The sequence below is a fragment of the Dromaius novaehollandiae genome, chromosome 1 (genome assembly GCF_036370855.1).
Source record: "Dromaius novaehollandiae isolate bDroNov1 chromosome 1, bDroNov1.hap1, whole genome shotgun sequence".
Lineage (NCBI taxonomy): Eukaryota > Metazoa > Chordata > Aves > Casuariiformes > Dromaiidae > Dromaius > Dromaius novaehollandiae.
In genome coordinates this window covers 137,535,916-137,549,674 of record NC_088098.1, presented here as the reverse complement: position 1 = coordinate 137,549,674, position 13,759 = coordinate 137,535,916, and the positions used below count along the sequence as shown (strand labels likewise).

Genomic DNA, 13,759 nt, shown 5'->3' with positions numbered 1-13,759 from the left:
TGCAGGCAAGGCTCCCCAGATAATTTTGGATAAATGGTATGGATGAATAAATTGGATGAATGGTGTTCATTCATCATTTATTCATGTGCAACCTGAAGTAATAATCAAGGTTAAACCTATCACTAGTACATTCTTTTCTCACCTTTCTTAAAATCAGATTAAAGTCCTATTACAATTCTGTTCTTGCTCAGATGTTTTCCTAGGTATTTAGCTGATAGTTAAAACATTTGAGATGGATTGTTAATATTATGTTTTGAAATATGTTCTGGAAGACATAATGGTAACTACATGGATTACTTCATGCCGTTTCTGTGCTACCATAGCTGTTGTACCATGCGGATCTTTCTGTGATGGTCCTACTCATATACAGGAACTTTATACAGAGAGAAAAATCTTTACAATCTTTGGTAGGATAACTATGGTGACTAATTTATTTTTAAATGATGAATTTTTATAGCTGAGAAGCTTCAGCTGATTGATGAACAGTTTGCAGACTCTTATCCCCAGCATCAGAAATACGAATCTTTGGATGTAAAACTTCATGAATATAAAAAAGAAATAGAGAAGCAGCTTCAAGCAGAAATGTCTCAAAAGGTATAATTCCAGTCATTCAATTTGAGCAAGAAATTTGTTAATTTTTACTTTGCAACTTAAACTTGTAATATTATAAAAACTGGAGTGAAACAGTCTAATAGTAATTTATAATAATACAAAAGGCTAAGTTACTCCAATATCAATTGTAAATTTGATGATGTTACATATGTATATTTTCCATTCCCCTTTTTTGTTAGACGTATGCAGATTCTTAAGCTTTTTGCTCTGATGTTAATTTGGAAACATGTATCTTATTTTATTATTTTTTTTCTTTCTTAATTTGGTAAATTTTATTTGTCCTTTGATTTTCTTTGTTTTGTTTTATGGAGAAAAGTTTACTCTGCTTAGTCATAATATTTCTTTTCTTCACAGTAAGATTTTGAAGCTTGAATTTCAGAATAATGCATAGTGACCAAGAAAAGCTAATTGCTGCTGTACAGTTTGATAGGTACAAGTTGAGTTAGTTTTTGATACTGGTTAGAATCTGCATACTATTTCAAAACATCGAACAGAAACTTTAAAATCACAACAGCCGCAATATTTTTAATTATTTATGGTTTTCTTCTTACTATAATTAAAGTTAGAGCTCTTTTGGAGGCTTTTCCTGCACTTTGGGAGTAAAATTAGAGTCTTTTTTTGCTGCATAATCCATCCCTAGTCCCTGAGTTTGAAAAATGGAACAGAGAGAATGTACTGCAGTTCTCTTAAATAGGTTTTTTTACACGGTTTTCTGTCAAGGTGAACTTTTTTTTTTATGCTGTGCTAGAAAGATTTACTCACTAGTTATTAATTAGAATATTTAGGCACTTATAAAGGCACTCATATGCATATAAATTGTTTGAAGAGATCAGTTCAGCTGTATTTATTGGGATAGACAAATAAAAGGATGGAGAATTAAATCTAAAACCAGTGCATTTGATCTTCGACCTTCACTCATTCGTTGTTCCCCAGCGCTGTCTTATTAGAATGCAAAACATGTTAATTTGTGTGTAGTTAAGTTTTTCTCAGTTTAAGCAAAGCAGTTGCCACAAAGGAGACTGGGATCTTAATTCAATTTAGAAGTGATTTATATCTATTTAACTTTACATAGATTATTTAGCAGTGTGAAGTGAATTAGTATAAGCAACTTCTAATCCAAGTTGTGTTTGTACAGTAGAGGCTGTACTGTCTCACCAGTTTTTTTTTTTTAACTTTCCCACAAAATTTATGCCCACAGACCCAAATTCCTTGATCAGACATCCCTACTGTGCTTTTTTCCTGTCTTAACTTCCTTGTTTTCTCCAGTCTCACATTTTTTCTGTAATTCTCCCTTTATTCTTTTGCTCATTGTTTCTCCTATTCTTTTATTCCATTGTATGCATGCTTTCTATTTTCTTCCAGATTTTTTTTATACTTCTTTATTTGTTCTTGCATATATTGCACATAATGCTTTGTGTGAAGGCATGTTCCCTGCAACTCTTCTGTGTATTTGCAGGATATTGACTTTACTATTGGTATGCCCTCGCTTTTTTAAGCTTTCTACAAATCTGTGACTCAGGACTTCCATTTCTGTAACTTGGTTTATGTGGAGACACATTGTGCTACGCTTTTTTGTGTCTCAATGAAATTCTGGTGTTCCTGAGTGATTCAGGATGAGTTTGCTTCTGCCATTCATTGCATCACCAGTCAAAAACAGTTCTTTAGGAAAGTGGCAAAAATAGAGACCCTGTCAAAGGAGGAATTAAAGAATGTGGCTTCTGCTGAATTTCAGTTAGGATAGAACTCCTGTAGTATGTTTTACTTCATAAGCCTGTAAAGTAAAGTAAAATTCAAATTGTCTGAGGAAGGATTGTCTGTTCATTTGAAGATGGACCTATTTAAACCTCTTTTTCTCCTTTATGTAAAAGCTAGAACATTTTAAACAAGTTGAAATAGCAAAGATTAAAATAGAAGAGAAAGTGCAAACCCAAAAAGAAATCTCTGAGCTACGGCGTGAGTTTGAAAGGACACATCAAGCCAAGTCTGAAGCCCTGATTTCTCGTGAAAAGAATGCTATTGAGAGGCTTCAAAAACAACAAGAGGTAAAGTTCCAAATATATATATGTTTTAATGTAGTACAAAGTGATTTAGTGAGTTGATTAAACTGTTCCTTGATCTTTGTAGATCTACATTCAGATCTTATTTGGCTTATTAGTGAAAACTTTGAATTTACTTTTGTTCTCATAAATAGGGGAACGTCATTGGCAGCTACACAGATGCGTATGGATAAATATTTAAGTAGAGTTTGCTGGAACAGGAACAGTTCTGCAAGCTAGGATTGAAATGTAATATATACTCTTTAGTCTATTTTAATAGCTTTTCTGAATTCAGACAACTGAAGATTTTTTAATAGAAGGTTGATTTGATCGTTCACTTTTGTTTGATTCCAAAACACAGCATTTAGTTGAAGTAGAATTCTTCCTATTAATAGAGAGAATTTATAAACTAAATGGAATATATAGTCTGCATGGTGTGGATATACCATTGTGCTATGTCATAATATGTTCAATATTTTCAGTAGCTCTTCTCTTTGCTGCAAGCTGTCATCTTATTTCTTTTCTTTGAACACTCTGTGTTGATGAGTTACTCCTTTGGGCTGGCTGTTAACACTTGTTTTTTTGCCAGAGTAATAAGCATTAATGCAGCACACAACAAATTGCTTCTCAAAGACTCTCATTACTTTTCAGTTTTTGATAGAATACTTTGCTTGCTGTTCTGTTGCCCATTTACCTAGCATCCCCCCTCTGTCTGCAGTAGACCTTCCTATATAACTAATTTACTCATCCACAAATGTTACCACTTTCCTGCTCATGTGTCCCCCCCCTTTCAGAGCACGTGATGTTCATTAATGAAGCAGTAATTTAGGTCTCTAAGCACTCTGCTATTGACCTCCTTCCATTCTGAAAATTAAACATTTTATCACTGCTCTATGAAATTCTTTCATGGTTATGTCCTTAGAAGCTTGCAGTATATAACTGTCTATTTTATGCTATCAATCCTCTTTAGGCATGAAATTAATTCAGTAACTCAAAAAGAATACATGGATCAGCATATCTGTCAAGTGTTATGTATGGATATTTGGTTGCTCTTGTCAGCTTCTGCGCCTTCATTTACCTGGATACTCTCTTAACAGAGACCAGCAGCTCTCTGAGTTGAAGTATATTTGTATTAAAGGTAAAAGGTCATTTAACCCTTTACTGAGATGATTTTATGTCCAGGAAATACAGCTTGACAAATCTATTTTTTGCACAGGAAATAGCAGATAATTCTTTCAAGATACGCACATGACATGCAGACTTGATAGGAGCACCTATAGGGCAAAATCATCATTTGTTTTTCTTCCTTATGCGCTTAGTCTTTCTTTGGAGGGAAATAATGCCTTGTATGCCTAAGAACAATAGAAGTTCTTTTTTTCTGTTGGTAAGAAGATATGTGACTTCTGGTATTAACATGTTCATCACTTGGATTTCTTTAACAGTTTATTTAATATGTATAAGTTAAATTGTGAAAGTAAAAAGACTGCTGGTTGAATCTGCTGTTCAGTTTCAAATCATGTTTAATCAGGGATTTGGCCTTTCTTTTTTCACTGTTGTCTTTTTGAAGAACATAAAGTTGTTTGTTAAAAAAGAGATGTTTGAACAGGTTTATTCAATAAATAATTAAAAAATCTTTTATGTAAATTTAAACCTGTGCAATTTCTTAAAAGAAACGCATTTACTCATAGCCAGTAATGTCTCCTTCCAAGGCATTTTTACTCAGAATAACATTAGGATAATGGGAATAAAAATATAATTACGTTAGATTCTGCATGTTACTTCAAATTGTGAATAAATAAATAATATTTATTGGAATAAGACCAATTCCTGAAGAAGTTCCTTGAAAGTTTCAACATGTTAAACAGCAAATACTGTATAAAATGTGCAGTAAAACTAAAGATATTTTCTCATTCAGATTGAAGCAAAGGAAGTATACGCTCAGAGACAAACTCTACTGAAAGATATCGAAGTCATAAGAACCAGAGAGGCAGAATTGAAGCAAAGAATCGAGGCATTTGAAGTGTGAGTTACTGATGGGCGTATGCAATACTAAATGTTGTTCTTTGTTCCTGGAAAGCATGCTTCAAGATGCTGTCGCTTTTATGAAGTTGAAATAGATTTTTATCTATCCCAAGAGTTGTGTATGTGTGTTGAGTAGTATTGTATATCTGCCTTTCTTATCAGGGACACCCCATACAGAGAGAAGCTTTATTTTTTTCCCCTTATCCAACCAAAATAGGGTGGCATCGCTTCAGAGGCAAGGAACCAGATGTTTGCTTTGCAGTTCGGGGAGGAGGGAACATTAAGTAATTGTAACACTGAGGCATGTGATCCTGCTTTTCCATTAGTATCTGTTATAGTGTTGTGCTTAATAAGATCGGTTTTCTTTGGTTAAATAAAATAATAACCAATTTTTTTGCCAGGTTTTCAATACTGCTTAATTTCATTACTTTGCCATTTGTTTTTTTTAAGAGAAAAGAATATCACAAAGGCTTGTTTTTCAGCAAGCCAACAGAGGGTGCTGATAGAGTAGCATGCTCTGCAGTATCTTCCCTGAAGGCTTTCCAGTGTGGGAAACTGAGCTAGGGTTACCCCAGGATAGCTGCATAATAGATTGGTGCTGGATTTTAAATAGGGCAATTCAGCGTGTGCTGCTTCTTCTTGTTCTTAATGAATGACAATGACAGATTCTGATCATAATTTTAAATTGCTACATTTCTCCAAGCAAGGACATTACCTTCTGAGTTTTCTAAATGTTATTAAAAAAAAAACCCTAAAGTTTTGGCTTCATAACTAGTCGCTGTCTCTATATTTATGAATATTTCAGCACTCAGAAACTTCAGGAAGAAAAAAATAAAACTATTGATGATGCACTTCGACGTCGGGAGGTTGCTGTGAAGAACATAGAGGAGACTTATGACCAAAAGCTTAAGAGTGAACTCTTGAAGTAAATTTTTCTTTTGTTTCTTAAAAGAACACATATTATTTCCTATGAAAATAGAATAATACATTCTATAGAATTTATTAATCAAAAATGTAACAAAGCAAGGACTTTAAAAATGTGCACTAAGGTTTTTATTTTAATCAGTTTGAATTGTTTACATTGTTGCTTATATCTTTGCTAGTGAGACCTGACAGTTCTGTCAGGTTAAAAAAAAAAAGCTTGCTATGTAAAATAATTCTCTTTTAATCATAGGTTAGATTGTTTTTGTAACTTAAATTCTGTGTTATTATCTGAGAAAGGGATGTGACATGAATTTTTGTTTAGATAAGAAGATACAAGCAGTTTTAGTGATTTCCTTTGACTGGAATTTAAATACTGGACATGTTACGAATGTGGAAAAGGCATGGAGGTGAAGTTAGCATTAAAGAAGTGTTGGAGGTTTCTTGGAGAAGGGATGAGAGATACAGTAGCCCATATGAAGTATAGATAGATAGGTTCTTACCTCACCCACCCACCCACCTCCTTTTGGGGTATCTGTGTTATAGATCACCTTCTGTTATTGAATTCCATCTGTCTGAACATAATTTCAAAGAATTTGCTTAGAACTGCTCTTTGAAATTAGACAATGTTGTCTGTGACCCCTTTTGAAGTGTTGCAGTGGGTTTATACTGACTTTGCTATTATGTGTGCTTTGAGCGCTTTGGTCACTTGAGGGCTACTTGATGCTTCAGTGCAGGCAGGTGCTCTCAGGACATCATTGCTCATGCTTACATGATGGCATGAACCACACTTCCAGTTAGGAAGATCAACCAAATAGCTGATACACCATGATTTGTTTGCAAGCCAACCTATCAACTGTTAGTATCAGCTATCAGTAAATAGTAGGTATTGTCTGTGTTAGTGTATCTTCATTTAAATTACAGAAGAAAGATGTAAAGAGTGGGTTGTGGTGAGAATGGTCCTTCAGCTGAAACTGAGTTATTTCAGTTATTTGGACAGAGAACAACAAAATGCAACTAATTGATTCACCTTGGTTAAACCCATATGCCTTATTTTACCCAGACAGTCCATAACTGCTAGTTACAAGTAATGCTTGTAAGTGCTTTTGCCTGCTGAGGAAAAGGAAGGTATTTTAAGGATTAGCTTATTTTATCAACATATAAAATATTTTAGGCATTCTACAAATGCTTAAGTAGATAAAATCCATGTCCTTATTAATCCTTGATGAGAAGTAGTGAAGAGCTAGTATTTAGTATGTAGAAATAATGATGTTTGTTAGAAAAGGAATCTTTTTTTTGATTACTAAGTAAGCTTTAAATTCCACAACTGAGAGAAGGATCTTAGTGGTCTGGGCCATTTACAATTACAAGATGGGGATAGAGATATTTGGTAACATTTACAGTCTAATATGTCCCAATCATACAAAACACTGAGTACTCTTAGCTCTTGCAGATTTCAGTAAAATTGAACGATGGATAGTTGGGCAGTGCTTAATGACCAGCTGGTCACTGATGACAAACAGAGAGCCCTTGGGGCCAGTACTGGGATTTCTACTGTCCAATACCTTCATCAGTGACCTGGATGATGACACAGTGCATCCTCAGCAAATTTGCACATGACACTTGATTGAGGGGAAAGACTGCCATAACAAACGGCACAGTTCTAGCGCAGAGGGACTTTGATAAACTTGGGGATTGGGCCAATATAAATCTCAGGAAGTTTAACAAGAAGTGCAGAATTTTGCACTTGGGACCAAATATCTCTATGAAGTGACTGCATATAGGGAAAATGAATTTGCTGAGTAGCAGTGTTTCTGAAAGGGACATGGGAGTTACAGTGAATGTCAGGTTGAATATGATGCAGCAGCACGCTCTGGCAAATAAGGCACACAGTGTGATGGGCTACCTTAGGAGAAGAATGGCCAACAGGTTAAGGGAAGTTGTTATCCCCTTCAAGTATTGCTGAAGGCTGCGCCTGGAATACCATGCCCAGTTTTGGGCTCCCCGATTCAAGACAATTATGGAGAAACTGGACGGGGCCTAGTCGGGGTCTGTCAAGATAGTTATGGGCCTACTGGACATGAGCTTTGAGGAAAGGTTGAGAGAGCATAGCTTGTTTAGTCTGTTGAGGAGGCTGAAAGATAATAGCACCCACAGCTATCTGAATTCAATTCAGTCGTTTTTTGTAGCTATTTTTCATGTATTTTGTAGCTTGGGAGTGCTAGACAATCTGGTGGGCAGCAGTGGCCATAAATTGTGGCTTGGGAGGTTGGATCTTAGGGAAAAAAATTTATTAGTAGGATAGTGTGGTATTGGCACAGATTACCCAGGGAGACTGTGGAATATACATCATCAGTTTATGTGATCCTGTGAGAATGAATTTTGTCAACAAATAATTGTGTGGCAATAGTTTAGTCTGGGAAAATTTGGAATTTCCCATCTCGCACACACACACATGTGCTTTGGGAATACATAACTGTTTTTACTTCTAGATATCAGCTTGAACTGAAAGAAGAATACATAGCCAGAACCAGCAAAGTTACTGAAGATGAGAAAAAGAATAAAGGTAACCATCTCTGAGATAGATAAAATATCTGTTGTTTATTTCTAGAACCTTTACCAAGAGGCCTCAAAACACTATTTTTATTAAACCAAAGTTTGGTAACAGTGACAGTTTGGTGTAAGTGACAAAGAGAATGCCAAAGCAGATACTGAAAAACATATAGCAGGATCCAGGGACAGGTCAGCAACTCCTTGCAGTTCAGAATAGAGTGGGAATCAATTAGCTGGTACTTCACATGGAGGCTGAAAAGCATCCTCCTTTTGCAGAGGGTTTCCCAGCTCCTTCTGAAGTTCTACCAGCTAGTTCTCTGATTGAAGTCTGGTACAGTCTAGTACCGTATCCTTGAAAGGTTGCCAGTTGCTACATTTATCATGCACAAGATGCTTAACTGAAGCTTGAGGAAAGACAGCTGGGATGGATAACATATTTAGACTTTTAAGTCAGGGTCATGTGGAAAAATTATGTATGATGTGCATGTGAATTTATGATTTAATTATGATGAAGCGTGTGTATTTTTATGTATACATGTATGCAGACAGTAATTTACTTAATTTTGAAGGAATGTATATATACACACAAACACATATAAAATCATTTAAATCTTGAATTAAACTGAATGTTTGTTTTAGCAAATTCAATTGTTTTTTGTTGATACCATTTTTTAATGCAGCAGTCTGTAAATTTTAATTTAACATTTGTAATTCCTCTTGCAGAGAAGGCTATTCTTTTGCATGAAGAATCCATTGCTGTTAATTCAAAAAAGGAGGAATTGAAGCAAGCTATCTCACGTAAGAAAGAACTTGAGGTAATTGTAAACATGCATTTAGAAGAGCTGTATTCTAATTTGTGCGTTTGAGCTACATTTTCAAAAAAGAAAATATGAAATAAGTCATTGTTAACTAATACAGATTTGTTTTTCAGTGGAAGCACCTTTTTAAGATTCTGAAATGTTCTTTATCTGCAGCTGGATTTGGAGTCAGTGAAGGCCCAGGTTCTGCTGGTAAATAAACAGAATCAGTTGTTGACAGAAAAACTGAAAGAGGTTTCAGACTATCCCTTGCTAAAGGAGGAGAAACTGGAGCTCCAAGTGCAGAATAAAATACTTAAGCAACAGCTGGAGGAGACTCGCAGTGACCACCAGCATCTCCAAGACAGTTAGTGTGAATGATTTTGTAAATTTCTTTTTTATGTGTTTCTACAGGTACTTGTTTAGAAATTTTCATAAAAACAAATTATTTTTATTATGTTTACTAGTATTTCACTCTAAACCTGAATTTATGTTTGTAAAAAACGAAGCAAGTGTCCTTAAAAACATCCAAAAGCTTTGAAAACTTGGTTTTATGCTAGCTGTTTTTTTTTTCTCCCAGATAGATTTCTTTTTCCTTCCTTAAATTTTTGACTTAGTTTATGTCTGATGATTGATTAATGCCTTCTCTTATTTATGGAATCACAAAGCTTCATGTCTGAGTTCAGTTTTCAGATAGGCTGTAACATTTTGCCTGAGTTTGAGTGAACTATATAATCCTTCTCTACTTCATTTCTTAGTTTTTTGAAAAGCATCTTTAAATAATAGTATTATCTTTGTTTAATTTAGAAAATCCTTGACATTAAATGTTTATTTTCTTAAATACAGCAGTATAATACAAATTCTGAAATAAGAGATAACTAATAATGGTAATACTAAGATAGTCCCTTTCACCTTCTGAAAAAAACAGTACAGTATTTCCATTCACAGCAGTAGTATGGTTAGTAAAGGTAAGAAGAACCTTCCATTTTTTTGAGGGCTCACCTGACTACAGTTATAAAATGTGCATCTGAGATTATGGCAGAGTAGAGATGTGCATCCAGTTAGGTAAGGTAGGAATATGTATTTTCTTTTCAGAATAAGAAAATCCTGGTGTAGTTTTTAAGTGACTATACCAAAAAAATTTTGAGATCTTTATAAAAGCCAAAAAAAAAGAAAAATCCCAAAGTACTTTATTCAAATGAAATTTAGTTGTGGAAGACTTGTTATGGTCTCAAAAACAAATCAGTTTTAAGTTTCAAAGAGGTATTATAAAAAAGTGAACACTCATTTTGTTAAATATCTTGTGTTTCTCTTTCTTGAAAGAACTTGCCCGGCCCTCAGCGGAGCTTCTGGCCTGCCAGGCAGAGTTGAGAAGAATGGAACATTCTAGAAAGCTGGAACAGGATGAATTTGAAAGTCACAAGCAATTTTTGGAAAAGCAGCTACAAAGTGAGGTAGATTACTCTTTCTAATCTAAATAGTTTGAATACTTCTTCTTCCTGTCATCTTGATAACATTTACCCTTGTGTGCATGTCATTCTGAATGTTACTGAAATGCTTTGAACTATACTTATTTTTATGTAAACAACTTAAAAAAAAACATCCAAAGTCAATCTTTTCCACCCTTTAAGTTGTCGCTACTGACTTTCGGTGGTTTACTCTGTATATATATTTTGACTTAACCTGAAAAACACTTAGAAAGAAACAAGCATTCAGCAGGTCAGGATATTTCTATTTATTTGGATTATGTGTCCCTGCCCCTCCTTCTCCTCCCCCCAATCTCATCTAGGTTGAGCGTTGTGCCCAGTTAAAGACCCAGCTGTTGGACTCCGAAGCTACTGTGAGAAAGTTAAACGTACAGGTTGAAGAACTGAAACTGCAGTTGAAACAAACACAGGCAGGTTTGTATCTCATACAAAAGAAGCCGTTTATAAAGCGCTGTTATCAAACCAACATAAGAATTTCCAGAGGCTTAAAAAGATCTTTGGTTACATGGAACTAATATATGGTCAGTGCATAGATTTCAAGTTTTAAGTCAGTCTGTTTAAAAATGCAGTTTAAAATGCAAACTGACTACAACTTCCTTCCCTTACAGAAAATTAAAGAGTAAACAAAAGGCAGAAAGGAAAACATACCTACCTGAATACTATCATTTTTTATTGTTTATGTTATTCCTCAGAATAAAGGCATCAATGTTTGGTGATAACATAAATCACCTTTTTCAAGTGGATATGTTGTGTTTTAATACTTTCTCATTCTTTAATGTTCATAATAAGAATCATCAGTTTGAAATTGTATCGTGTCTCAATTTTAAACCTACCTTTTTGACAGTTGTAGTCAAGGCTGATAACTTAAGCATCTCATGTGGGCATTAGAAGAGAGAGGCATTTGCATAAAGCGGTTAAGTCTGCCTAATAAATGTAGTTCTAAAGATGCCTATCTGTCAAATTTCTAATATCAAGATGAATTCAAGTTTTGATACGTAAATTTAATTAAAACTATGCAGTTGAATTTTGCAGTGGCTATGCACAACAGATACCAAAACAGGTAAAGTATACATTACATACAGTATATATTGCATGTAGTTCAGTATATGCGATACTTAATATTTAGTCACTAGGCCAATAAATATATTTTCATATATGGTGCAACTGTAGGTATTATATGTAATTGGAATTTGAATAGGGTCAATACAGTAAATTTATATTTTGAAAATAATTTTGCGTTTAATTAAATGACAAAGTATTGCGTGAACTTTTGTTTTGCATCAGAGTTAAGGATGTTGTCATCAAAGTAACGTAGAATACAAGGAAGGTAGTAATTTCTGTGGAGAAGGATACTGCCCTATAGATTCTGGGCTTACTGAAACATGCAAAAGCAAACCAGGAAGCACACAGCCTCAGAACAGTAACATTAAATTTAACTAACAATTTTTGAGGAATACTTTTCTTTTAAACCACATGCTGTATGCCTGATGTGGCTTGTTCTGAATTTCTTTTAGATCTAAATATGATCAATCTATTAAGGCTTCTGGCTGACTGTGAGTCCCTCACGCTTTTAACAGTATGATTGGATATACTGAATCCAAAGTGGTGAAACTAATATTTTTTAATTATAATGTAAGAAATCACAATTTAAGGAATCATGCTCTGTAGAATTGTTTAGTAAGAATGAATACCTGAGGTAGAGTTTTACCTGAAGAGAAAGAGAAATGTATAATGAAAAAATATCAGTCATAATTTGCACTTATGCAGCCACATAAAAATATATTTAAATGATTACATTAAATTCTCAGAATTGAAATTAGTTTCATGTTAAAATCATTTTGATTAAATTGGAATTTAAATGCTGTCTTAATTTTTCTGTTTAGTTATGAGTCTGTCTGTCTGTATGTCTCTCTCTCATGCATTCTTGGTCATGTAGTTCTAGAAAATGAAGTGTATCGGAATCCAAAGCCTTCATTTGTTGACCGCTCTATCATTGACTTCACTGATGATAGAACTGTACCTCCGGGTATTTATGTGGATAGTGCATTCTTGAAGACTCAGATTATGAATGATGTCATCAAGGGAAATGCTGTTGCAAGAGCTGGTTATCATCAGCAGCTGCAGACACGGAGTGCTTCTCCAGATTCTGACCTGGAATGTATGGCTCAAACCAGGGCTAGAATTAAAGAACTAGAAAAAGAGGCAGAGTACCTGGAAGAAGCCTACAGAAACTACCAAAACAGAGTGATCCAGGATGCAGCTGCAAGCAGAACATCAAGAAAGAAGCAGTCCCCTTTACTTCTACAGTGTGCTATTAGCAGAGTCCCCTTGACTACACAGCACAAACTTCTAGAGGACAGTCCTAGGTCCCAGCATTCCCCTCTGAGCAGTCCAAGAGGCCCAAAATACATTGGAAGAATTGGGCAGGTTGATGTCTTAAAAGATCCTCTCACACCACCACACAAAGGAGTATCTTGCTCAAGACGCCTTTCTTCCACTCCTGTTTCCAAAATGGAAAGAGATCTCAATAAAAAGAAACTTTCAGATGGTAAGCCACTTGCTAATATGGTGTGGTATTGGTGTTTTGTTTGTTGTTCCTGCTCCATGATTGGAAGAGGAAGATCTAACAGTGATAATCCTTTACTCATTTATTATTTGCTAAGGGGCAGAAGAAAGTTAGAGGCAGAATTTGCTAACTGAATGGAGTTATCAGTTCTTCATGAAAAGAAGCACTGAAGAAGTTCATTGAGGGAGGCTAAACATACTGCACTTAGTTCAGGTAGTTTTAAAGATAAGACTATGCCATATAATTCACTGCAGTTGTAATCTTATGACATGCAGCATTTCATTCAAAAATTGGTATTAAATATTAAATTGGTATTAAGCATAACTACTTTGAGACATTAATTATAATTTCCTACCTTAACAAGCCGCTATCTGTATTCTTATCTTTTCCTTTAGCAGCTGTAGTTACATGTGCACAGCAGAAGATGACTGCTCAATCTGTCTTCTGTTAAATTCAAGTTTCCAGTCTCAAAGGTCTATATTTGCTTTTGTTTGTACATTTTGCTGTGGCATCTTTGTCAAATATTTTTGAGCAATTGTGAGGTATGGAAATATAGAGGTTGCTTTTTTTTATTGTGTGGTCATAATTGGAATATTGTAATTTGCTATTAATTTCACAATGCCTAATAATTATTTTAATAAAATTTTTAGAAAGTGGCAGTAGTCAGAAAAGCAAACAAAATAGAAAATTGAAAATAAAAAGAAAATCTCATGCTATTTCATGCTATTTCAAATCTGTAATACTGCTGTTTCTTGAATCATGCAG

At 34.6% G+C, this 13,759-nt stretch overlaps 1 protein-coding gene across 8 annotated transcripts in view; it reads left to right on the top strand.

The window, feature by feature from the left end:
* Positions 1 to 13,759, top strand: part of OFD1 (OFD1 centriole and centriolar satellite protein) — a 41,232-nt gene that overhangs the window by 4,671 nt on the left and 22,802 nt on the right. For all 8 annotated transcript variants that reach the window (XM_026116916.2, XM_026116907.2, XM_026116890.2 and 5 more), the window contains 10 exons: positions 458 to 594; positions 2,481 to 2,654; positions 4,564 to 4,670; positions 5,476 to 5,595; positions 8,084 to 8,157; positions 8,868 to 8,959; positions 9,119 to 9,308; positions 10,265 to 10,395; positions 10,731 to 10,842; positions 12,365 to 12,976. In XM_026116916.2, coding sequence (XP_025972701.2) covers positions 458 to 594; positions 2,481 to 2,654; positions 4,564 to 4,670; positions 5,476 to 5,595; positions 8,084 to 8,157; positions 8,868 to 8,959; positions 9,119 to 9,308; positions 10,265 to 10,395; positions 10,731 to 10,842; positions 12,365 to 12,976 — 1,749 coding nt within the window. The remainder of the gene's footprint in view (positions 1 to 457; positions 595 to 2,480; positions 2,655 to 4,563; positions 4,671 to 5,475; positions 5,596 to 8,083; positions 8,158 to 8,867; positions 8,960 to 9,118; positions 9,309 to 10,264; positions 10,396 to 10,730; positions 10,843 to 12,364; positions 12,977 to 13,759) is intronic.